This window comes from Grus americana, chromosome 4 (genome assembly GCF_028858705.1).
Source record: "Grus americana isolate bGruAme1 chromosome 4, bGruAme1.mat, whole genome shotgun sequence".
In the NCBI taxonomy this organism is placed as follows: Eukaryota; Metazoa; Chordata; class Aves; order Gruiformes; family Gruidae; genus Grus; species Grus americana.
Genome location: NC_072855.1, coordinates 40917331 through 40943719, shown reverse-complemented (window position 1 = coordinate 40943719; position 26389 = coordinate 40917331). Strand labels below are relative to the sequence as shown.

Here is a 26389-nt window from a genome sequence, read left to right as displayed (position 1 = left end):
TATTTCTGCCTGGTAGAGCAGGCTAACCTACAAAATGAAATCATAGTAGTCTTAGGACTCTCAGTAGTGAATGACAAAGAAGTGTAATTGTAATGCCTTTTCGCTACCTCTCTTTTTATGAGTGGTCCTCTTTTCAAGTTGTGTTTTGTTAGTGCCTGCTACAAATAGCTTCCAGGTGTTTCTGTGACATTTTTTTTTTCTTCCTTAGGCAGGTTAGTATTTCAGGAATAGAGGAACCTCTTACTATTCTTTTAACCTTCTAAAAGTCTTCCTGCACCTTTGAAAGTGACTTTTTAAAGTGTTTTATTCAGAAACTCTCTTGATTCGTGTTTCAAGCCGGCAGAATTCTGTATCTCGAAGGAATGACTAAATCAGTATTAAGAGTTCCAAAGCACATTAGGAGGTGTGACAGTGTATCGTTTTTATGAATAAGCCTTGAACTCCTGGAGCCAAATGAGCAGCTACAATAACAAAGTGTAGGAGCAGCATGCCAAATACAAAGCTGGTAGTTCCACTTTATCAGTTATGTATATTTAACATTTTTCACTATACAGATTATTTACAATAAATTCTACCTTACCTTTTTGTAAAGAACTTTGATTTCATAGTAGCCATTTTCTGGTGACTGTGGTAGGTGTGTATAATAAATGGTGTTGTGTAGCTTTCTGAGTTCAGATTTTCAAAACAGTAATAAACTACATAACTGAATTATACATAAGATTAGTACTTAGTAATGTATCTAATAATGGAAGGGAGAGAGGAAGGAGATTCTTTGGCTGGAGATAGTAAAGTACTTACTGCTTTGAAAATGAGTTTGGAAACAGCTCATGCCCTGGTAGAGAGGTCCTCTGTTTTTAAAAAAACTCATCTGAAAGTCTCCAAGGGACAAATTTAATGATGAAGTATTATACTTTGATAAGAAATATCAGATTTTAAGTTCTGAAATATCATGGAAAGAAAGCTTATAATGGAAGGAAAGACAAGATTGATCAAGGATAGTAATATTTGAAAGCATAATTCAAGGTTCATAACTTTTGATTTATAATAATAATCTTGAAAATGTCATTGTGTCTGATTCATCAGCAAATTCATCATTTGGTGCCAATTTTCATATAGACATAAGGAGTGTTTGTGTCTATAAAGTATTTTCCTGGCAAAGTCCAAATTGCTAATATTTTTTTCATAATTCTGAGGATTTGCATGAGGGTCTCCTTGCCTGTTCTCCTCTTCTAAACTCCCTTTGTTCTGAATGCTTCAGTAAGAAAATACAGGTGTGAGCTACTTACCTAGCAGGATGACACTTGTTTATCATGATTATTATTTTCTTCCTAGGTATTTCTACCAAGACGTTTGTATATCATTTTTGGACTTAACACAGAAATTATTCTGAGATTTAAGAGTTTATTAAATAATAAGTTTGCAGAAATCTATTAACATTTATGCTAAGAGATTGTCATTCTTGTAACCCTAGCTACTGAATCTATTATTCAGCATTGTTGCATGAATAAGTGCTGGTGTGCTCCACTGAAATATGTGATGTTTAAATGCGAGAAAAGACACATCTTTAGGAAAGAATTTATAGTACTTTATTAAGGTCAGTCTGTAGTATTCTGTTAAGGTAAAGCAGAAAATACTTATGCTGAGTAGAAGCACTTTTCCAGTTCCAATCATGAGGTTCTTCTCCCCCTTGAATAGTATTCCGCCATGAGTCCTAGATATGTGTGGTTGTTTCTTCACCCCGTTATCCCCTTCCAACTTGTTGATTCAGGTATTTGAATACTACACTTTTGAAATAAATGACCTTACTTTCCAAGGTCTTGAAATAATCTCTTTTGAGGGCAGCCTCTTATTCATTTTGAAAAGCACAACCGAAAGACTAGTTATTATTTGACTGAACTCTGTCTGGAAAGTTCTGCATTTTTAAGTGTCTAGGGCAAATGCGTAGTTTAAACATACAAAAAATTGAACTACACACTTTCTTTAATTTAAAAAAAAAAAGTCCTTCAAGAGAACACAATGGACTTCCACTTCCCAGTTTGCCTTTATAACAGTACTGGAATGCAATAGGATTATACTGCAGAAGCAAATAATTTTAGTTTAATAGCTAACTTGCCATATGGGGTAATAGTAAACTAGTTTTTTCCCTTCTTCTGTGTGATCTTTTCTGACTGAGGGAAAGCAGTTACTCTGTGCACATGTGTTTAGGGATGGAGGAGATATCCTTAGGAGTAACTTAGTTATATTAGTTGTATTATATGTATTAGTTATATCTTCAGACTCCTATCAGGAGGAAAGAGAATAGGCATATCAGTACAGCATGTACAAATACTCCTACAATTACATAGCAGCTAGAAACCACAACCAAGATCAAAATGTTGTCGCTGTGGAAGTCAGTAGTAAGATGGAGTCCCTGCCTCTAGGAAAGTAAGTATTGGGAAGAGGTTCTGTGAGATTAACTGAAGATGATTAATCTCGGGTATAGGCAAAACAGTCCTAATCACAGAAAAATCTTCTGTCAAATCTTTTAAGATTCTGCATGTTAGACAAGTATGATGAGACTGCACAGTGTAAGAATAAGAGACATAACATTCCCATATATCGCTGGATTCCAGTCCTGGCTGTGAAATGAGCAAGCTGCTTGAATTCACCCCCTTGGTCTGGCAGGCTGTAAAGCTAGGAATAATCCCAAATCCACCCTCTGGAGAAGATTGGAGGCCTGGGTCTATTCGGTTAGGGTGTGCCACAGGATGTGCAGGTGCCTGCTGTTCCACGGCACCAGGAGCTGATGATGCTGATGTCCAGGCATGCACCTGCAGATACGAGCCTCTATGTGAGCTAAGACGACTGATCAGGATCTCTCGGATACTGTGGGGAAGACAGCATGAAACATTGAACAATTAAGCCTCCAGTTCTGTAAATGGTGACTTGCCAACCATCGATGAGGAGGCTGCATTAGTCATGTAACTAAACAAAAGAAGCTGAGGAAGAGGTAGTGTGAGGTTTTTTTAACTCTAGCATTTTCACTTATAGGGAGCTGTACCTCAAGTAGAACTTGATGTGTTTCTGGGCAAAATGAATGAATGCTACCTCAAACATTAAACATTAAAAATTCTACCGAGCTATTTGGTTATCTGAGGAAACACACGTATGGAGGTAAGGATGAAAGTGAGGAAAAATATAATGAAAATAGTGGAAGACTAGTCAAATAATGTGCTCTTAGCATCCTTAAATATTTATCCTCTTATTGGTATGGGCATGATGTTGAGTATACATACATAGCCAGGACTGATTACTGAGAACACTTTCATGGAAATTATTGTGATCAAAGCTGAAGCAAAAAATCCGTTTGGTGTACTAATTTCAGGTAGACTGATTTAGTTTTCTGCCTTCAATCCCATAGGCAAAATTATCAAATTTCATAGGAGGTTTTTCTTCTGAGACTTTGAGTATGTTTATACTAACATACATTTAATTAAAATGACTCATTTTACAACATATACAGAACCGAGTTGTCTGAGTCAAATAACCAGTCTTCATCTTCATTTACCATTTAAATCAATCTTGTTACTGCAAAATTCTCATAAGTTATTTTAAAAGTTAATCCAGCTGAAAATGCCACTAGGGCAAACTGTGATCCTTATGGAAACAAACTAATAATAGCAAATAATACCTTACTATTCAAAATTATTTTGAAAGACCTAGTAGTGAACTGTGTTTTCAATTCCCCACTGATTTTTTTTCTTTTATTAATTGCTTAATCAGAATATAATGTGATACTAAAGCTCTACAGTAATGTCTTTGCCTTTATCAGTTGCACTATGATTTGATAATGAAAAGGATAGCATAAAGTAATGTTGATTTGACATCAGCTATGTTACAATCTTTTCTATGTTGAGTTAGATCTTGAAGCAAACCCTTACTTGACTGAAACTGGCTGAACTGCCTGTCTGTTTTAAATCTCCTAACCTTTTTTGAATATTGATTTTAGAATTTATTTCCAGACCTTTGTGGATTTGGCAGTATTCCAAGCCTTAATGAAATTCAATGTGTTCTTTGAACGCTTTATTCCTGTGAGCCAGCAGTGTGCCCTCGTGGCCAAGAAGGCCGATGGTATCCTGGGGTGCATTAAGAAGACCATGTCCAGCAGGTCAAGGGAGGTTATCTTCCCACTCTGCTCTGCCCTGGTGAGGCCACATTTGGAGTTCTGTGTCCAGTTCTGGGCTCCCCAGTTCAAGACAGACAGGGACCTACTGGAGAGAGTCCAGCGGAGGGCTACGAGGATGATTAGGGGACTGCAGCGTCTCTCATGTGAGGCAAGGCTGAGAGAGCTGGGTCTGTTTAGCCTGGAGAAGAGAAGACTGAGAGGGGATCCCATCAATGCTTATAAATATTTAAAGGACGCATGTCAAGAGGATGGGGCCAGACTCTTTTCAGTGGTGCCCAGCGACAGAACAAGGGGCATTGGGCACAAACTGGAACACAGGAAGTTCCATCTCAGTATGAGGAAAAACTTCATTACTCTGAGGGTGACAGAGCACTGGAACAGGCTGCCCAGAAAGGCTGTGGAGTCTCCTTCTCTGGAGATACTCAAAACCCACCTGGACATGATCCTGTGCAACCTGCTCTAGGTGATCCTGCTCTAGCAGGGGAGTTGGACATCTAGATGATCTCTAGAGGTCCCTTCCAACCCCTACAGTTCTGTGATTCTGCCATTCAAACTACCTGAATAACACTTTCTGTCTACATAGTGCCTACATTCATTCAAAGCGTGCAAGTAAGTTGCAGTGTCTTCAGATGGAGGCTGGCAATTGGAGTTCTTGTGTGCAAGTACTTTTATTTTTTATTTTAATAAATTTTGGTCAGATTGCATTCTTCAGGAAATATGAAAGCCCCTTGAATTATAATTTCTAATTTCTTTGGAGAATCAAGAATCTCACTTTTAAAACATTTATTCCATAGGGTAGTGGAGCTATTAACCAAATTAATTTTAGAGAGAAGACTTACTGAAATCAGGGTCTGTATTTTGCTTAGGAGCTCTTAAAACACTGTTATCATGTTACGAATATTTTGGTGTGAGCAGAAAGCATGTAGCCTTGAAAGAAGGTCTTTATGGTGGCTGAAAAATAAAATATTTATTAAGAGGTATGTTAGAACCTTGGAACCAGCATAAATGATAAAGCAAGGCTGGTTTGAAGCTATGATCAAACTTTATGTCAGCATCTCTCTAAATGCACTCTACAGAATTTTTGATAATGAACTAGTGGTGAAGGAACACGTCTAAAAATCTTTGCTGACACAAAATTGTTCCAGTTAATGGTAAAAATATCTTACTAGTAGCTTATCTGATAATTTTGCTGATGTTTCTTGGTTTTAAACATCATTCTCATCAATAAAACACTGATCACTTGTCATACATAGATTTATCTAATATTTCAAGATTTATGGATTTATGTCAGTTACTGTTGCATATAAAAACTTATCTTATCTGCTTAATACATGAATCAGACATCTACCTAGACTGGTTTATTCTATGTTGTATACACCATTAATAAATTTAAATATAATAATAGTTTATGACTATGAACTGCACTCTGACCTAGTAATATGATAGCTAGTTCTTTGATGAGACAGAAAGACCTGATTGCTATTTCAAAGACTAGCAGTTGCTTACAAGAAGTAATGTCTGTGCTTCCAAGTACTCTTCTTGCAGCCAGGGTATTTGGCATCACTTCTAAAATGCAGGGTACAAAGAACCACACTGATGAACTTTGAACAAATGCTGCACGCATGTGTGACTATTCTCTTGGTAAATCCAGTGCCTTAGCAGTGGATGTCTAACTGCATCTTTATCGCAATTCATTGGCCTTTCATGAGCGTTGCAGCTATCCATCAGATCTGTTCTGCAGCCCAACACGACACAGACACGGCTGTACTCTGCTATGGCTAATGCTGAATAGAACTTCAAATAAAATGGATTTCTGTGTTACGCCTTCTAAAACTTAGTGATCTTCTGTTACAGTTAGAATCTCATGTCAGAGAGCAAGGGGCTAAAAACGAGCAGGATTTAACATGCTGAAAAAGGCAAGTAGGCCATCGCTATGAAATTAAACAGACTGTCTTAACAGTAGAAGATGATGAAATTTAAGGTTAACTTTTATGAATTTGAGAATTTGACCAGCTTTTTTGAGAAAAGTAGGAAAAGGGCATTTTGGTGGTTTGTGGCTCTTACTAGAAATCAATTCACAAATAGCCAAGTACCTTTCAATGACGATCAAAGTAAAAGTAAATATAAATGAGGATTAAAGGTCAAAGTGGAACAATGGAGACATGTTAAAATGTAAGATGTTTTCTCGTCTGTCTTCTAAGCATGGCTTTCTTTTAGGGTTAATAGAGCAATCTATTTTGTAGGAAGAATGAAATAGTTTTAAACTAAGTCCGTTGATGTTGCTTTTCCTTCTCACCACTTAGAATACGTGATTACTCTGAAACCATCAGTAAGAATATCCAAATCCAATGACCACCTCCTTCTGTGTACTTTTAAGGTTTAAAATATTGACCATGCAAATACACAAATTTCAGTACAACCTCTTTCAAATGGTATATTGTTATACAGGAGGGGTGACATTTTTAAAAAGAAGCAACCTTCTGATGTATTTGTGTGGTTTGGGTATTTTTTTTTTTCCCCCCTTACCCTCTAGAAGTTGTAGTCTGACATGTTCCTGTGGGGTTCCTTTGCTTGGTTTCATGTGCTCTTTTTGTTTGTTGGCTTGGAGTTTTGTGGAGTTGGAGAACGTATTTTAAAAATAGCATGCTTACCGGGAGTTAAAAATGCTAAAGAAAAAATCTCGCTTTCAGGGATAGCCTAAAAATTACATGCATGTATAGTAGTTGCATTTGTTCTAGTCCAAGAAGCATCCCTGTTGGCAAACAGCTGGCAACAGTAGGTGGTGGTTTTGGTAGGTGATTTTCTTAATTTGCCCACTGAAATAGCTACGTATTAATAATGGGCTGCCTTTGTTGTACTTCTTCCTACGGATAAGAAAAAGAATTTTTACTTAATTCTATTGCTGCAGTGGATTTTTTTTTTTTCCTCCCAAAATGTTAGAATATGTACTTAGCCTTTTCTGTCTCTAGGTAACGAGCAATATTTTCTTCAGAACTTCACATTCTTGCAAAGCAACTGTGCTTTTTCCAGTGTGCGTATATGTTCTGTCAGCAAGCTGTTTATTAAAAAGTTTCAAAAAGTATTATTTTTGCAAATGGCTTGTCATTAAATTCATTGTCACCACATTTTAGGAAGAAATGTCGGAATTACAAATGTAAATCTTTTTTTATTTATTTTTTAGGAAAGCATCCAAAAACTTGATTGTTTATTCACAACTACATAACAGTTAATATTTTGCGAATACAACTATAGTAGCTTTGAGGTTTTTATTATTTCTTTGGAACATTTCTTCAGTATGGTAGCTGTACAATAAATGGGTAAATATTGATTTCTAAGTGACATTTATAAAGTGGCAATGCAAAGTAAACTGCAAATATATGTAAATCAACATTATAACCTACAGCAGTGTTTTATATGCATTGTTATTTTTTTTTTCTGAAAAACAGCAAAGATATCTGTACTCTTCTTATACCTGAAAGTGGCAGGTCTAAGCTTCCCCCCCCCCCTTTTCTTTTTTGTTGCTTTTGTTTGTTTATCACAAAGCTGACATGTTTCTGCTTGTAGGGTTACCTTTATCAGGGTGCGACTCTCTCTTGGGGAATGAGAAATCATTCAGTTACTTTGTCCCCAGAGCTGAAAATGCCACGCTCTGTTAACAACAGAGGAATGTGTCCTTTTTCCTGCCTTTTCAATAAAACATGAAAGATGAGATCCTATCAGTTTCAGTAACATAAATATTATTCATGAAATGTTCTCAGCTATTAGGAGAAACTGAATTGCAAGGCCATTATTTATTTTTCAAGAATGAGGTTCTGCTCAAATATGTAAACAAGTCAATATTGAAAATGGTAAGGTTAAGCACTGATACTACATAGATGTTTTTCAATCAGGATGCTGAAGGTGCAGTGCTTTCCTTTCAAAAAGGAAAAGTTGTTTATATTTTCTTGCTTGTATCAGTCTGCATCTTCAGAATCATGTGCTGGTTTATCTCTATATTTAATAGCAGCAATAATCTTGGATATCTAGATGTGAAGTTCGAGTTGTATTTGTGGATGTTGTTTTGCATACTCTGAGCACAATTCAGGATAATACTGAATTGTTTACTGGAGTTTGTATCTTGGTATAGTAGACTGCTTTTATAATTTTTTTTCTGCTATGGACAAAAAAAGGATCACTTCAGATTTTCTTTTGCTTCATATTATGTTTCAGAATTCTTTCTGATAAGAGGATTTGTTTTCTGGAAATAATGTTATAGAAGACATGTCCTCTGTCATTTTGCAGGAGAAAGTTTCCAGTGAAGGAAAAGAATCTAATTCCAACCAGTGTACATGAACTTTGTTGTTGTTCAGATTTATTCTATGTTTTAAGCAATATAAATATTTTAAATGAACTAGTTATTGTCACATGGAAGTACTGCTTGATTACACTGTTGGATTTTATGCCAGAAACCATGATGGTCGAATGGCCCGAATGGATGGCAGTATTTGCCAACTCAGACTTTTCAGTATGCTTATACAATTATTTTCTTCTCTCTTCAGCTGTAAACACAAGGTGTACTTGGAAAAGCTACCAAATACTAGCATAATCATCCCATTTCATAACGAAGGCTGGACTTCACTCTTGCGAACAATACACAGCATTATCAACCGCACTCCAGACAGCCTGATAGCAGAAATCATTCTGGTGGATGACTTCAGTGACAGAGGTAAGGCCTGTTTTAATGTGAAGTTTATCCTGCGGTGTGATCCATCTACAAACTAAAGGGAAGCAAAAAGTGAGGAGGTCGTACCTGCTGGACTGCTTGCCTTGAAGTACTGTTTGATTGGCTGGAATAAATGTGTCTACTCTTTGCATGAATACTGAAAGTCATGTCAAAGGGAAGAGACTGTGAACTGTTCATTGGCCTTTTTTTAATGTAGTATTTTGAATATATTATTTCTGAAATACTGCAAATTTTAGCATTTCAACATCTTCTCCTTAGGGTTCGCTTTTACTCAAAAAACCTGTTTACTTTGACCATTTTGGATGCAAATCATTAAATTTTAATCCTGAAATTTTATAGAGTTAGACAGTTTCATATACTGGTACAAAATAGCCATACAGAAAAATGAGACTCTCTTTGATGGAATGTGAAAAACTGCTTTAGACTAGTTAATCAAAGTTTACATCATCTATGTATAGTAAAATTAAGAAAACTGCAATTGCTTAATGACCTTTCCCATCATTACTTCTTGAATGCAACACAAGAAACGAATGCTCTAAGTTCCTTGAATGAAATGTAACATTTCTCAGGTAAAGATCATCTGTAACAGTGATGTGGAACTGAGAAGTAGGTTTTTTCTTTCATATTTCTGTATATCTCTTAGGACTTCTGTCATGAAGAGCTTTGACTTTTCTTTGGTGTTTGGGGGTTTTTTGGTTGTTTCTGTTAAAACATCAGTTGCTAGTGTATATGTGAGCCTTGTTGTGAGTAGATTGATGGACAGTGAAGGAGAGAATTGTGCTCTTTGCTAACATTTTAGACAAAACCTTTGTCTTGGCTAGGAACTTATAGGACCAGATTTCTGACCTATTTTGAGAAGCCCCTGGGTGAATGAGAGCAATATTAGTACAGCACTGCAGTGGAATCATTTTTGTAAGGTTTTTAACTTGATATTTCAGGGGTTAGAAAGATTAATGCTGCACACATCTATCTTACCCTCTCATATCTGCCAGTTTGGTTGCAATATGTCCTTTGATGAACTGCCTCTCTATCTGTAATGCAATTTAAGTGAAATTGTAAAGTGACTATAGTTCTGGCTATTTTATGTTTATGAAATCTAGACCGTGGATGAAAGTTTTCAAAACAAAAAGTATAAAATGGCACAACAATTTTTCTGCAGGCTAACAGTTACCTAGTAGTAAACAACTTACAGGGAAGTCTGTATGCTGGTTTTATGAGGTGTCTGACAAGTAAAAATGCTGCTTATACTGAGAGAGCAGCTATTGAGGCTATGCTTGCTCAGTATGGTGATACTGTAGCATTTTTGTAATGAAGATCATACTGACTATTGTTGATATACATTTAAAGTTGTTAATGTTTTAGAAAGTTTAACTAATTCCCAGTTACTAGAAAAAGAATTAATGCCACTAAACAGGCAATACTGTAACTTCTGTTGTTCTTTCTTGCCTGCCCTAGCTTAGGTTCTGCTGCTGGCTGAAATTAAATATTTTGGGAGTAAATATTACCTGTAATATTAATTGCTTCTTAATTCCTATGACACTATAAAAATCTCCCAAATCTTCTTCATTTCCAGTTATATAAACCTATTTAACTTTTCAGTGGAACAATTTTCAGCTGGAAGAAGTGATTCATATAGCATGGAAGTGCTTAACATAAATATCTGGTTCAAAAATCTACAAGAAACCTATTAAGAAGACTTGTATGGGGCTGGGCCTAGAACTGTTGTACCATTAAGAATATTTACTTATCTGGTTCTTGGTATTCTTAAAATAACAATTAGAAATGTATTTTTAAATGGTTGCCAGTTTTGAACTTTAGCATATTTGGTACCATATGTCTTGAGAAGAGCAAATGCATAAGAAAAATGCTGGCATCTCTACTCTGAATTCAGTAACATTGCATTTCAAGTCAGGTGAATCATTTTGGTGCATCTGAAAAGGGTTTAATTCCTGTGTTTGTGATCCTCTGAACTGTACCTAACTGAGGCTATATCATGTTTTCTTGTGCCCTTTTTTATTTTTTCACGAAGTGGCCACACGTAATACAGTTGGGTTATTTTATGTTTAAAAAAATGCTGACTGATATCTATCCCTTTCCCCTCCCAGCTCATAAAATAGTATTTTTTTTTTTTTTAGAAGTGATTGAATAGATGCCTTGTTTACTGTTATTAGTCCTTCACCCTTTAGTTGCTTTTTCCTAGACTGATGAGAGCAGTAAAGCGGTGTGAAAGACATTGAAGACAGCTTAGGACAAAAATTAAATATAAGTGTGTTCAGTTCTTGTGAAAACTGATAGAATCATTGCAAGCAAAGTTTACTGCAGTGTTGAAGCAGTATAGTGATAAATCTGTATCCCTTTTTCTCATTGTATAATTTCTCCATGAAGTTTAATATATCAAATAGCCGACAAATGGCTATTACTTTCTTTTGTGAAATCAGTTCTATACTATTTAAGTGATATTATGTATGCTATACTAGTTCCACAAATCTGTATTACATATAGAGAGTTTTCTACTAGAAACCTAAACATCATTTGTAGATAGTTGAAAGTTAGAACAGGATATTTCAATAGCGTTGTTATTTTAAAAGTAGTGATGAAATGGCAAATACTTTTCTCTAGGGTGTTCTACTGATCAAACTTCTCCTTTTTGCAAAAGTCTAAGAAGTTGTTACGAAAAGCCAGTCCCTGTTAGAAATGCAGATGATGAGAAAAAGTAGAAACTTGAAAGGGGTGTAAAAGATGGATAAAAACGCTGGAGCTTTTTGTTTTCTTAACTAATGCAAATATAAATACTGAAATGCACATAAAGAACTTTTGATAACAGATGATGAAAATGGTTTAGTGCACAGCCAGGTACCCAGCAGTTTGCTGCTTTGTTTGCAAAATTACTTGTATGCCTTCATTTTATTCATATTCACTTCTTCAGCTTTTGTGATCAAACCCAAAAACTTTAGATAGTTCATGCATAATACCATGAATTATGACATTTAGATATTATAAAAGTGAAAGGACAGCTGCACCTTTTTAAATATCAATGTAATGCAGACTAGAGACTTGGTGTTAAGAACGGGGAGGTAAGCAAATGTTATGAAACTTGGAAGTGCAATATTTGGTCGTGGACAAATTTAATATTAAAAAATATTAATATTTATATTTAAAACCTATTCAAAAAATCATGTGTGACAGAAGGAAGTGTAGATTTAAATATAGGTACCCAGAGTTGCAAAATATCTTTATTCATATAATTTTTAGAGAGTTTATATACTTAAAAATAATGAAGGAAAGTGAGGAAAAATATTGATCGAGTTAGTGGAATTATTTCCAACTCTGTTTGTTTCAACAAAAGTAACATTCATTTACATTATTTACATTTGTGTAAACAGAAATGGCCAAATGGTGGTGTACTGACAAGATGAAAGGGATCTGAATCTAGAGTTCACACAAGTTGTTCTGCACATAAAATAAATGCGTTGTCACTTAACAAGCTCTATAAAAGAGAGGCAAATATTAGACTTCTATTTAGTTTGCGTGGGGAAGTTATTGATAAGGGAGGGAGCTGGCTATGCTGTGTGCTGGCAGACTCTTAAGTTTAAGAATGTTTTTTACTCTTTCCAGCCGATTTAGCAGTTGGTTCTTCACTAGAGACTTCCATTGAACGCTTATAACTCAGTTCTAGGTTCAAGTAATGTAGCTTTTCCGCAGAAGTTTAATGACACACATACCTTTGCATACTAAGGTATGCAGAATATTTCTGACTTTGTGATGAATTTTAGGTTGCAAATTATTCCCATACCTGATTCATACAAGCCCTGTATTACAAAGTGAATGTAAATTAAAGGCCTATCAGTCTCAGTAAGTGTCACCTGCCATGGTAAAGGAACACCTTTATGTTGGAGGCACCGGCATAGCTCTGCAGCGGGTATCTCTGCAGTTGCTTTGTGTGCGCCTCTGGTATTGTGAGCCTGGTTTCTGGCAAAATGAGCCTTGTGGAAAGTGACTTTTTTTTTCTGAGAGGTTGAAATGGAGGGGAGGGGGGCTTGCAGGTTTGTTTTGGGGGACGGGGTGTTTATTGTTGTCATCGTTTGCTCTGAAGTTACAGTCTGCTGGCAGCCAGATCTCTGAAAACATGGTAAGAAGCAGAATGTGGGCAACAGTTTTGGAGAAAAGGGCAAAAATTAAAAAGGAAGAAAGTTTTCATTGGTTCTGTTATGGAACAGCTTTCATTTATAAAGGAATACAAAAAAATTCTAATTAATGTTTTAAAACTTTGGGGCAACATAGATTGGCATAGTTAAACAATTCATGTAGGTTGCCAATAGATGATAGGTTTGTATAGCAACCTTTATTCCTTTTGTGTTTAAATGACTTTAATAGTATAGTCAGGCCTGTGAACTGTTTCTAACACAGCATGTGCCTGTGAATGTAAAATTGACTTTACTCCGTAGTTCTCTAACTGGTATAGCATCTATTATAAGAAAAAATAAAAATTGCTACAGCCAACAATTAATTTATTAGCAGTAACAATGATCGGGCAGTTTTTTAGTTGGCAAAAAATTGATCAGATTTGCCAAGGGAAAAAGAAATGAAAACTTAGCAGCCAATAACTGCTTGCAGGGCAGAACTAGTTTCTGTCACTGACAATGAACTGGTGTTTTGGTGGAAAATGGCAAACTGGGAAATTTTCTTTCATGTTTCTTCTCATTTTGTCACCTATTATGTTCTGTCTCTGTCCTCTTGCTTAGCTCTGTTTTCTGCACCACTACTCATTTGATTTTCGGAGTATCATACTGTCCCATATCAGATACTATATGCTTTGCATGAAATGTCTGTTCTGCGAATAGCCCAGATAAATAACGTGTGGGTCAGCCTGCAAAACCAGCCTGTGACTGATTGGTCAGGGCTCAATTTAGTTGGTCAGTGAAATTCAATGGCAGTGATGTCACTCTTCCCACTCAAGAAATACATGCTATTTGTTGCATGATAAAATTCCCTGTATTTTACTTGCAGACAGCTAGTTTATGTATTATGTCACTTGTGATTCCAATTTATGGATGCTTGGCTTCGGATCATGGCAGGATATAACTTTTCTGATGAAATGAAAGTGAAGGTTGTATTGTATGAATGACTATCTTGTCATAGGAAACCTCTGCTATAGACTGCAATTCTCTGATGTGGTGAAAGTTCACTTCTCCAAAAATTGCAATTGTTGTCAAAAAATACAACATTTAAAAAAAAAAAAAAAAAGAAATTAGAAGAGAATGTTGTAATATTGTGAAAGTCGACCTCTACCAAAGAAAATGTGTTTAAGTCTGTCCCTTTCCTTAAGTTTAAGACCCTGTTTTTCAAGATGGTATATAATTGCTCAGCGACTTTTTTATTTTAAGCTAAGCTCTTTAAAGTTACAGAAGTGATTTGTTTTTCTTAATAATTTTCCACCTTTATATACTACAGACTTACACTTTATATACCACAGACCAAGACTTTTGAACCTGGGTGTCTGCTCATCCCTGAAAACTAACCACCCTTCTCCTCAAAAAAGCGTGTGAAGGCATCCAAAGGAGTACATGGACACAGCTCATTAGTAATCTTCCCAGAGACACAGTAGGGCAAGGAGTGGGGCGTTATTAACTGTTAATGGGAGGGTGTTTGGGATTGTCTCCTGGTGCTGTGTATGGCCAGCGTGTCTGCAGCCAGGAAAATGTTCTATGATGTTCCTTTCCCTTGAATAGAAAGGGTATAACTAAAAAGTGTTTGGTAGGAACAGAACTCAAAACCTGGACAAGACATTCTGGAAGTCAGAGAGAATCTCTAGCTGCCATCAGTGGTATGTGTGGAGGTAATAGTGGTGGCAAACAGAGGGGCCGAGGACCATGACTGCTCTTGAAGGCAAGTTAACAGCTGCCTAACTGTGTAAGGCTTCTCAGAAAGCTGAGAAACAAGCTGTTATAAATATAGAGAAAATAATTCTGTGCAAGTAATTTTATGGCAGTATTTTATGACAAATCACTGGGTTTGTATTTGATGGTGAGGTTTTTTATTTTGGTGGTTTTGTTGTTCTCCATGCTGTGATGATATGGGACATTGAGCATATTGAACATTGTTTATGTGATTAGAATACCTCTCTGTGGCAGAAAGGAAAAAAAAAAAAAAGAGGAGAAAAGCAGAAGCAGGAGCATCCCTGTTTCTACAGGTATTACTATACTAAAAATGAGGGTTCCGAGTGAAGTTATAAGTGCCCAACTGCTGCTGAGTAAGGTTAATGAGCTGGTGAGAAATGCTGTGCTTGTGAGACTAGACTGCTTTTGGAACTGATGCTAGCTTGACTGTCTCTCATTACGTTGTACAGCATAAATATCTATCACAGGAGAGCTGTGCTGGTGCAACTTTCTGCTACCTCCATAAGATGTTCCATGGTTGGAAGTTTATACAATAGGAAAAACTTCATCAATGGCATGTGATACAGTAGGATAGACTGTAACAAGTGTTGAGAGTTAAAAAGGATGGGATAAAAGTGCACAGAAATCTGTTGCCTTGACTGAGTACTAAACTGAAATAATTCAGTAGAAAAATCAAGGCTAATTCTGTTTTAGCTTTACAAATGAAAAAAGAAAAAAATAGTGTTATAGTATGTGTACATCAATGTTTACACCAGTGCACTTAAGATGACTTCAATATATAGCAGTCATCTGCAGAACGCTAGTCATTTGGTACAGACTAGAGATATCCTCTTCATTTTGGATCAGCTAAGAAAATAAAACTAAGCGAATGCTGAATTGGAAGCACACTTACTCTAATAGAAGGCATGAGGAGTTTCATTATCTTTTTCATCGCTATATTTTGTGTATCACTTTGGCGAGAACTTTGAGAGATAGCCAATATGATTCCTATACCAACACCAAAACCTGAGTGTGGTGTTATAACTTTCTAAAGCAAACTGCTCGGTATTGTTAATAAAAAGAAACGTCAGGTAATAGGAAAATAAATACTAATACAAGTCCTTGGATATAGCTTGGTACTTGATTTAGTTCTGAAATATTTGAAATGGTTACTTTTAATTTTTTTTTTTTTTTTTTACTAAGAACAGACTGTGAGTGTCTGTGTGGAACTGTAGTGAAAACAGCTATTAAACAAGCTTATGCTTTTGCAAACGTAAGTTCATTATTCCTCCCCCCATTCCTTCCTAGGTCTACCCAAAATACAGCTCTGCCAGAGAAGTTTGTGGTGAAAAATATTGTTATATCAGTAGGGAATGGTTCACTAAAGTAAGTTTCCAATCAGCCAAAACTGCTAGGCCAGATCTTGCTATCTTGTAAAGTAACTGGAGACTGGGGAACCTGGAAGTGACTTGCAAGCGGCAGTTGGGGCCTGCAATGTAAAATGGGCCTTCTGTGAAGGATTAAGCGTACAGTCTCATATTGCCACAGAAGAGCACTCTGTGTTTTCCATTATTGTCTCCCTCAAGTGTCTGTCCTTGTGGTATATCGTGGACAGAAGGGAAACTGCTCAGAACAAGAGGCAATGCTGCATCTGTTAGACCAGCCTAGTTTTTGCCTTTTAACCTGGGAAGCATTAATGAGCTGTTAGTAATAAGGCTGCTTGGTGAACCTATCAATTACAGTATATTGCCTTCTGCAATATCACCCAAGTCACAGAAGGCAAAGGCAGGGACTGGGAGAATGAAGAACCACCCACTGTAGAAGATGATCAGATTTGAGACCATCTAAGGAACCTGAAGCTGCACAAGTCCATGGGACCTGATGAGATGCATCCATGGGTCCTGAGGGAACTGGTATATGAAGTTGCGAAGCCACTATCCACCATATTTGAGAAATTGTGGCAGTCTGGTGAAGTTCCCACTGACTGGAAAAGGGGAAACATAAGCCCCATTTTTAAAACAGGAGATAAAGGAAGACCCAAGGAACTACAGATTGGTCAGTCTCACTTCTGTGCCCGGCAAGATCATGGAGCAGATCCTCCTGGAAACTGTGCTCAGGCACATGGACGATAAGGAGGTGACTGGTGACAGCCAACATGGCTTCACTAAGGACAAATCATGCCTAACAAATTTGGTGGCCTTCTGTGATGGAGTTACAGCATTGGCAGATAAGGGAAGAGCAACTGATGTCATCTACCTGGACTTGTGCAAGGCATTTGACGCTGTCCCGCACGACATCCTTATGTCTAAATTGGAGAGACATGGATTTGATGGATGGACCGCTGGGTGGATGAGGAATTGGCTAGATGGTCGCACTCAAAAGAGCTGCGTCCAGCAGCTCTCCAAGTGGAGAGCAGTGACGAGTTGCATACCTCAGGGGTTGGTGTTGGGACCAGTGCTGTTTAACATCTTTGTGGGCGATATGGACAGTGGGATTGAGTGCACCCTCAGCAAGTTTGCCGACAACACCAAGCTGTGCGGTGTGGTCGACACGCTGGAGGGAAGCGATGCCATCCAGAGGGATCTTGACAGACTGGAGAGGTGGGCCCATGTGAACCTCGTGCAGTCCAACAAGGCCAAGCGCAAGGTCAAAGCAACATCCTGGAACCCTGAGTGATCCCAGCAACTTCAGCAAACCTCTACAGGAGCAGAGTTCCATACAGCAAAGTTTAGAAGTAATGTTGACCTTAATGTTAGCATATTACTACTTCATGTGCACTGCATCAGAAAAATTATGAGACTGACTCTCATACAGGATTAAAAATTAAGTCTTTTTAGCCAAAGTTGATAAAACAATATATCACTATATTTAAAAGGAGATAAAAGAGAAAAAAAAAAGTAAAAGGCCAAATAGAAAATGAAACAAATTGAATTTCAAGACTAGAGAGCTAACTAAACACAGGATTTGCATTTTTATACTTGGGGTATTGAGCTATAAAATGCTTCTTTCATTTCCTCTATAATGCGTTCACACAGATGTTGAATTTTATTAAACTTGGATTTGCTTCTGGACAAAATACGGTACTGTCAGTGTAACAAATACAATTTCAAAGATATCCGAGCATGAGTGGGAATAAACTGATTCGAATCTGTAATACCAAGTTTTCTGTTCTTCACTGTCCATTCTCAATTTTGATTATTTAATATTATTATTTCTGTTATGGGGCTTTTAATCTAAAATTACAGAGTACAGGCTTTTTGCCTTTAGCTCCTTGATGTATCTTGCAATAGGAGTTTCATTACTGAAGGCATTTTGTCTTGCAGAATGACTTTACCAATGGGAAAGGAAAGAGTTGCCCTGAGGTTGAGGAGAGTTCATCTCAGAAGAATAATGGCCATCTTGAAGGCATCTGCAGCCCATATCAAAATGCTTTTCATTTGCTGGAGCGAAAGAATATTGTAATGTTGTGAGAAAGGGAACTTCAAATAATTGAAATTGTACACTTCACCTAGACAGAATTGATTGGGAATGTGGCTGCTGCGGGAGAAAGTTTTGGAATATCCCAACAGTGCCTGCACTCAGGCAACTCAAAACTCAGCTGTAAAAATGAAAACTCCAGTCATGCAACATTAATATAGAAACAAATTTTTACTTTTCACATAGTTCCTTGAATTGGTTATAATAGATAAGCCATTTCACTTTTGAGTACTTGTGGAGTCAGAATACGAAGGTTCTGTTGCTACAATCTCTCTATTGGTCATTCTTGGCTTGCCTACCCCATGAAATGCTTTGCTGGGTGTGCGTTATGCTGATGGCTGTAGGCTGCATCCCTTTCTCGTGTGAATGTGCAGAGAATATTTAAGATAGAAACAAGGTGGTAGGAATGGCCAGCTTGTACTTAGCAAGCTAGCAAGATTGTGTCCTCTTCTAAAAATGTTTATGCCGTACTTGTGTGGAGTGTTGTTCACGAGATACCTGAAGTAGATTCTGAAATAAATCCATGTATGCGCTCTGAGTAATCTTGAAATACGAGAAGCGTATTTATTCATGTAGTAAATTAAATGCATTCTAGTTTTGTGTTTGTTTTTTCTTTTTGTATTTTCTACTACACATATCAGCTTTGATTTACATTTCTTTAAGGTTAAATTGAATTATGGCTGACATTAAATTATTTTTAAAATTCTTTATGTGGAATATTCAAATTTGATCTCATAAATAGGAAAGAAAATTCCTAAACCTGAGTAAACATTGGTTTCTACATTGACTTTTCTCTCAAACGTCAGCTGTTTGCTTTCTACTCGAAAAAGCATTATTATATTGCAGTGATATTTTAAACAACTTGACTAGACACTTGAACAATTAGCTCACGGTTACCTTAATGAACTAGGGAAGAGATGCACATTAGTAGCTGAAAAGTTGGAAAAGATATAGTTCTTACACATTTCCATACATTCCTTCCTCTCTTTTAGTGTTATAAGTTTCAAGAAAATTTTTTTTAATTTTTTTTTAAATGTCAAAGTTGATGCAATGAATTAGGTGATCTTGGTAATCTTTTGGCATTTAGCAATTCTTAGCTAGTACTCCAAATGTTTTACTTCCACAGCTTCAGTGAGTTGTGTAATGGAGATGTTAATTAACTTTTATATCGTTGGATGATGTGTCTCCTGAATAGTGTTCAGCATGAGAACCTGTAGTCAGATGATGTGGGATAGCAGTTGAAGTCCATTGCTTTGGACCTCTTGCAAACAGTCCGTTTAAATCAATCAAATTTTCTTTTCTGTGTGATTCTTTGTTATTAGGTGTCAGGAGTACAGGCCTGAGATCTTACATAGTACTATTTTTCATGAACTAATCAACCAGGTTTTGCCCTACTATTAACATAAAGAGTTCTTGCCAAAATTAGTTATCTGTTGTTTAGAGTCTGTTCTTCAATTTAAAAGCAAAATTTAGTCATGATCTTTTTCATAGCTGATGTTTCAATGTTATCTTTATTTTAAATAACTCATTATCTTCTCATTGTAAGCAGGAAAGGCTAGCAGCTTTCAGATTTTAAAGTTAAATGCAGTTTAATAAGGTGTGACAAGCTTTAGAATTAACTTCCTAGTAATCTTTCTGAAGATGGTAGTTTGTTACAGGCAGGGTTGTCTTAATTGCAACATTTGAGTTCACCTAAGTAGACTTTAAAAATATCTTTCCCCTTTCCTGAATGCAGAGTTTCAAGTAGGCTTATAGTCACCAAGCAAAATAGTAACATCCTTAAAAGAACAGACATTGTGCGTGCCATGAGTTACATTTTATGCATCTTAAAGAAAATAACTTCAGAAAACCTTTTGCACTGTTTTATCGTATCATAAATGTTTAGTGGTTTGTTTTGCCTATCGGCCCCGCCCCCCCCCCCCCTTCTCTCCTGTTTGTAAATCATGGACAAGCCTGAGATCTGCTAACGCTATTCCAAATGTATTACCAATAGTACAAATGAGCAGTTATTTTCCTGGTACCAAACTTGACGTACAGGTGAGAAATAAAGGTGGGTAGTATAAGGAAAACTATGAGGTGACCAAAGCAGGAAATTACGATTGAGACTTGTAAGAGGATTTTAAATCCCGAGTTCTGGTAGTCAACCAGTGTGTATTGGCCTGTAAAAGCCCTTACAGTCAGATACTGGGTGTACATAGTAGCTCCTAATAATTTCTCTGGGGAACGGCTGGGAGAATGTCGATTTGGTTGCTAACTGTATGCATTTTTTTCCAAACTAAATGCTGATGTCTTTTGTAGACTGCTTCTCATATGTAGGATTCCTAGTGAGTGTTTAATTTTCAAATCTTAACACGACCTAGAGAAGGAAAAATTCTGTAATGAGTTTAGCAAATGAATGCCTTCAGAGCTTTATATGTGAGGAACAAAGGTTTGTCCTGTCCTATTAATTTCATAATGCAGACAAAATCAGAAATGTTTAAAGAGCTCTAATAGCTCTTCTGACCTTGCTTCAGACATAGAGTAAAACCGAAAATAATTTCGGTTTCCATTACAGCTCTGGTATATTCTATTTCTGTCAAAACAAATAAAAAAAGCCTACAGAATATTTTCTGTGAGTATTAAAAGAGCTGCAATTCATTTGTATTCATTTAATCTCAATGTTTTTCTGTTGAGATAACACAATAACATAATTTGACAGCATTTGTTTCTGATGATTCTTTCCTGGCTAATGGCAAGCACTTCCACCGTCATCTGTATTTATTTAATTTATTTATCTTGCATAAATGAAGGCCCTGTTGCCAAAAGCATCTATTTTGTTTAGTGTTGTATGCATTTATGCAGATTTTCATTTTGTGCAGTCAAAAATCAAAAGTGCACTTATGCATGTTTGTTCATTGCTCTGTGCATCTTGAATGTCTCACAGGAGGCATTAATGACGTATGGAATTGTCTAGTTACAAATCTTCTTGTACAAAAATACAACTATAATTTTGATTAGCCTGAAAAGGAATATTTTGTTGCTCTCAGAAATCACTATCCAGACATTTCAGTCAACTTTGGGGGCTTTTCTGTATGTACTGTTTTCCCAACTTGAGCTCATGCGTCTTTCAGGCAGATGGGCAATTTTATGAAGTTTATAAATGGCTGAATGCTTTAATGGATCTGTCATGCACAGTTTGTTTTTTAAATGTTACTGATTTGTGAACAAAACATTAATAACTTGTATCTAGCAATTATAGAGGATTTACTTTAATAGCAGTGGTTCAAATCAGGCTTTCTAAAGTAGAATAAGTTTCCCATACAGTGGAAGATTTTGATGAAGCAGAGAGTGCCAGAAGCAAGATTATTTGGTACATGCCACGAGCTTTGAGCATTCCCCTCTGCCTTCCCAAGTCACAGATATAAAATATCTTTGCCTTGGATAGTGATTATGTTTTATTATTACTTTTATTTTTTTCCTGTTCATCCTGGTGTATGCTTATGCATTTTGCGAGCACACGCTTCTGTTTTTTCAGCTTTGCAGGGCTGCTGCATAATTCCACAGAGACACAGAGAGCACACGGAGGCAAACAGATCTGTTGATTTCATTTATGGTCAGTGACTTAGCAACCTTTGTTCCCCTGCTGTAGGAACCCCCATATCTGCCCTCCCCATGCACAAATTCAAGGAATAAGCCTAAGGACAAGTGTTTCAAACCTGAAATTAAGCTAATAATGAAAATAAAATGCATGCATTTGTCAAAAAAAAAAAAAAGTGAAAAATGTTTATGAACAGCTAATATGTAATATATCCCCAGTCTATCAGTATTATTTTGTTCCATAATGTAACACTGGCTGGAGAGGTGACCAGACTTCCCAGGCTTAAGAAAGGCCAGACTCCTGCAGTGTTTCAGCAAAGCAGAGTGCACTACACAGTATGGAAAATCCTAACCATTTAGACAAGTAACTGTTAGGGATTTTGCTTTTATGCGATCGAAAGAACACTTCTAATTACACCTGTATAACATACTGCAAATACGTGCAAGGTATTCAGGGATGCAGATTTCCAATGGCTGCTGATTTCTGGTTTTGGAAGCTTGAGCGAACGTTGCTGTTGTCAGGGAGGCGTGTGGGGTTTTGGTTTGGTTTGTTCTGTGTGGTTTTGTGCTTTTTTTTAAGATATATAAGCTAATTTCTCTTACTGCTAGGTCAGGATGCTTTTCCACAATGTTTTCTAGCTCAGAAAAAGTAACCAGAGGGAATACATAATATTAATTTGTAGGCAATATGTTGATTCTTTACTAGGGACCTAATAATCTTTAAGAGGCAGAAATCTCTCAACAAATCTGGAAGAGGATGTCTGGCTAAGGTCTCTTTTTTCCCCTTTGTTTAAAGGGCAACACACCTAATTCAGAAAGAGAGAGTTGACGTTCTTTGTAAAGGTGCTGTTTGTGCATAGCTCTCAAAATAGCCAACTTGTTGCTTTAGGTCTAGCAGGATAGACGCGAGTTTGCTGTCTTACACCATTTCTGCCTCATTTAATCACAGAAGAGACCCAAATTAATTGTCTTTAGATGTTTGCAGGTGTAGACGTCTTTTGAAGAGACGCCTCCCATGCCTCATGGATTTTTCCGGTGTCCTCTGGCTATACTGAGTAAAGTGATTGCCTGTTCAGTCCAGTATTTTATAGTAGGAAGTGTAGGATTTGATTGCTGATGCTTTTTCTTCGAGGATTTCTAAACATTCTGATCAACTAATTAATTATCATTGCCTCTAGGGAATGCAGCCTGTACAATGGCTGTGTGAGAAGGAGGTGTTTTATAAGAGCGAGGAACCTTTCTGGGTATCACATGTACCCAGTAATCTTAAAGGCCAAAATACCACTGAAGTTTTCTTTCTGATAAAAATGAAATTATATCTGTCTTCCATTTTAAAAGCCTCATAGTACACCATTCTTCAGATTGAAAATCAGCATTGATGGAGAAGGTGAGTTAAAGGAGAATTAATAAGGCATAAGATTTCTGACTTCCACTGATGTATATGTGTAGCAGTTCCTGCTGCAGCTCCACAGAGTAGCTGTGAGCAACTTGCCTTTGCCTTTTGCAGCGTTTTCCGTTTATGTAATACAGTATTTCTAGTCAAAACCAAAAGATGTTCATGTTTAAGACAACTTTGTAAATATTGTAACTTCATAAAGTTTCTTTCTAAAATTTTATTATGCAGTTCTAGTGGAAAGTGATGGTGCTTTAAAACATGTGTCAAGTACAACTGATTCATTTAGATGAGAATTGAAAAAAATTACTTGGCTCTTAGGCCCACAGTCTGTTCCATAACGTAGTTCCAGGTGTGTAGAAGAAAGGAGATACCATGTGCAAACAAATTTAATGATATTGAAGTCAGTATCCTTTAGCACTGCAAAATAATTCAGAACAGATGTTAGTCCTGTTCTTTGAGTGGTTTACCCTATTGCAATTTTTAACTGAAGAAAACAACAGTGTATTATGCTAACGAATGGAAAAATGCAAATAATCCAAACTTATATTTGAGTCTGAAACTATTGCTGTCCTTGAATGTATTTGAAAACACTAATTGAAGCACTTGCTTCTTATATGCAAACCTCTTTCTTCTGTTTTTCTAATGGTAGTTTCATATTAATTGTAGAAAATAGATTTTGTGCTACAAACTGTAATACACGAACATGGTATTGAAGTTTACTACAGGACAAACTAAAATATGTGCATCTAGTCAGAGTGTTATTAACAGGACCTTATATATCCTCTTTTGACATATTCCCTGTTTGGTTTTTTCCTTTGGAGGAAACTTAAATATGCTCTTAACCAGTGAGTGTCAATCTGAATGCCAGCTGTGAATGTAAGGGCACAGAATGTAAAATAGATTGACAGTGCCAAGTATGCTGGAGACCTTTTTTTTTTTTTTTTTTTTTTAAATCTGTACTCCTATAGTACAGGTGATTAAATTTTGAAGGTAATTGATGATTATTACTTTTGAACTGAACGGATTATTTCTGTAGAGTCTTGTAAGTGTTGCTAGTTGAGGTAATTTTAACTGAATTTAGAGCTTCAACAAGAACTGTGAGCTAATTTCTTCTTCCCTTCTCATGTCCCCACCCTTTTTTGTTTGAGGTTTTTGAAGTGTAATCTATTTCAACTTTGTTTCCTTCTTGAAGTGGGCAACTTATGCTGTACCTGCCAAATGTTATGGGTTCTAAAATGTTGTAACTTGATTATGAATGATAGTAAAATAGCAGTAGTTATAAAAATGCAATTAAAAGCAAGTTTCCTTTATTTCAGTGGGATAGAGTTTGGGAGCCCTTCAAAGCAGCATGAAATTCTGTAAACTGTTTGCAAATATCAAATAGTAAGCTATTCTAGCCCCTTTGTGGGTCATGGCATCAAGTCATTTTTGTAACAGACAGTCACTTGCGTTCCACTGCACTGGAGTAGTTTTTGTTTATCCTCTTTGGGTACTTCCAGAATTCTCATAAAGCCCAGTAGAAGGGATGGGCTTGACCTAGTATAAAACAATTATGTTGAAGGAAGAAGATCTGCAATGAAATGACTTGTATCTTTTATAGGATATCTAATTAAGCTGGCAAATACTGGGTTGAATTTTAGCAACCTGCTTTAGGTCAGAAAACATCAAACCTGTCATGCCCAAGAACTATTAAAAAACCAAAACAACAACAACAAAAAAACCCCCCAACCAACCCCAAACATCTCACATCAAAAAAACTTGCCCCAAACTGTCAAAAAGCAGATCACCCCCAGGACTGCATGCTATGTTATGAAATCTTTGAAAAAATGCGGCATAGTCATTTTGTTCTGAGTCTGTTCTGCAATCAGTTTTCCTCTAGGCAGGTGATGTTTTATTTTGGCCTATTAACAAGGCCCACAGGATAGAGTCATCTTCTATTCCAACATGTTGGCTGCCTCACAGTCTCTCTGTGATGTGAAAATCGTAATTCCTGCATTACACAAGCAGTAGCGTGAGCTGTGAGGCAAGTCAGTGGTACAGTGATCTAACTCCATACTAGTCTATATGAAATAATTTTTAACTTTAAGGTGCCAGTCTAATTTCTCTTGCTATTTTAAGTCATATCACAGGTGTATACATGTTTTTTCAGTAATGCATCCTTGCAAAGTGTTTCTGTAAAGCCACTTAAACGTATATGCCTTCTTGTCACAAAAAGGTAAACACAGATGAGGTAGCAGAACCCTGAAAAGAAGGTTATGTCCCTGCATACGTACAAGAGATAAGTAGTGGGGGGAGATACAGAAGCTGTCTCTCTGTTTCCTTGTCTTCACCTTCCTCCTTCAGACTCTGTTCTTTAGCATCACGGGAAACAGATTTTCTTGCTGCTTTTAGATTTTTGTCCAAAAAAGAGTGTTCCTGAAGCTGAAACCTCCTTGTAGCTATGGAATGGGCTGCAAAATCCCAGGGAACCTGAACGATTGCAAGTTTCAGTAGTTGAGGAGAAAAAACAGGGATGGTGGTGAAGCAGTCATTCTTGGAAAAATGTGTATCAGAAGGGGATCTTGATCAGTACAGACTGGAGGGAGCTGAGGGATGACAACGACAATCTGTTTTGCAGGAAATGCAGAGGGGGATTATAGCAAAAAGGGGTGGTAGAAAAACTCAAATCAGACCCAAAACATACTTCTTATACGATTGTTTTAAACTTTGAGATGCATTTGGGTTTTTTAGTTTTATCTTTCAGCATAAGATTGCATTTTAAGATGAATCAGCAGTATTTCTCTTAATTTCTCAGAGCATTAATCAGGTATCAGTCAGACATCTAAAAGCCAGTTCCCATTTGCTGTAAAGGTAAGAGCAGCTTTTCTGATTATATTTGTATACAAATACAATATAGAACTGTAGTTCTTCCCCTCTGCTATAGATAGCTGGACAGAGCTTTGGAATGATAAGGTTACGCTAGTGTTTCTGAGTAGTATGTGATATATAAATCTCACTGGTACAATATGTGTCTTAACGTATTTGTGAGTGTAAATGGAATTATTTAAGTATTAGATGTATATATAAACAATCTAGTAAATTTGGTATTCCTGATCAGAAGCATATTTCAAAATAATAAGTCCAGAACTACGAGTAATTTTGGTTATTTGACAGTAGCACATTCATTAATTTAATTG

At 36.6% G+C, this 26389-nt stretch overlaps 1 protein-coding gene across 2 annotated transcripts in view; it reads left to right on the top strand.

Moving 5' to 3' along the window:
- The window catches only part of GALNTL6 (polypeptide N-acetylgalactosaminyltransferase like 6), a 490185-nt gene that overhangs the window by 202776 nt on the left and 261020 nt on the right, over positions 1–26389 (top strand). For both annotated transcript variants that reach the window (XM_054825417.1, XM_054825418.1), the window contains exon 4: positions 8704–8870. In XM_054825417.1, coding sequence (XP_054681392.1) covers positions 8704–8870 — 167 coding nt within the window. The remainder of the gene's footprint in view (positions 1–8703; positions 8871–26389) is intronic.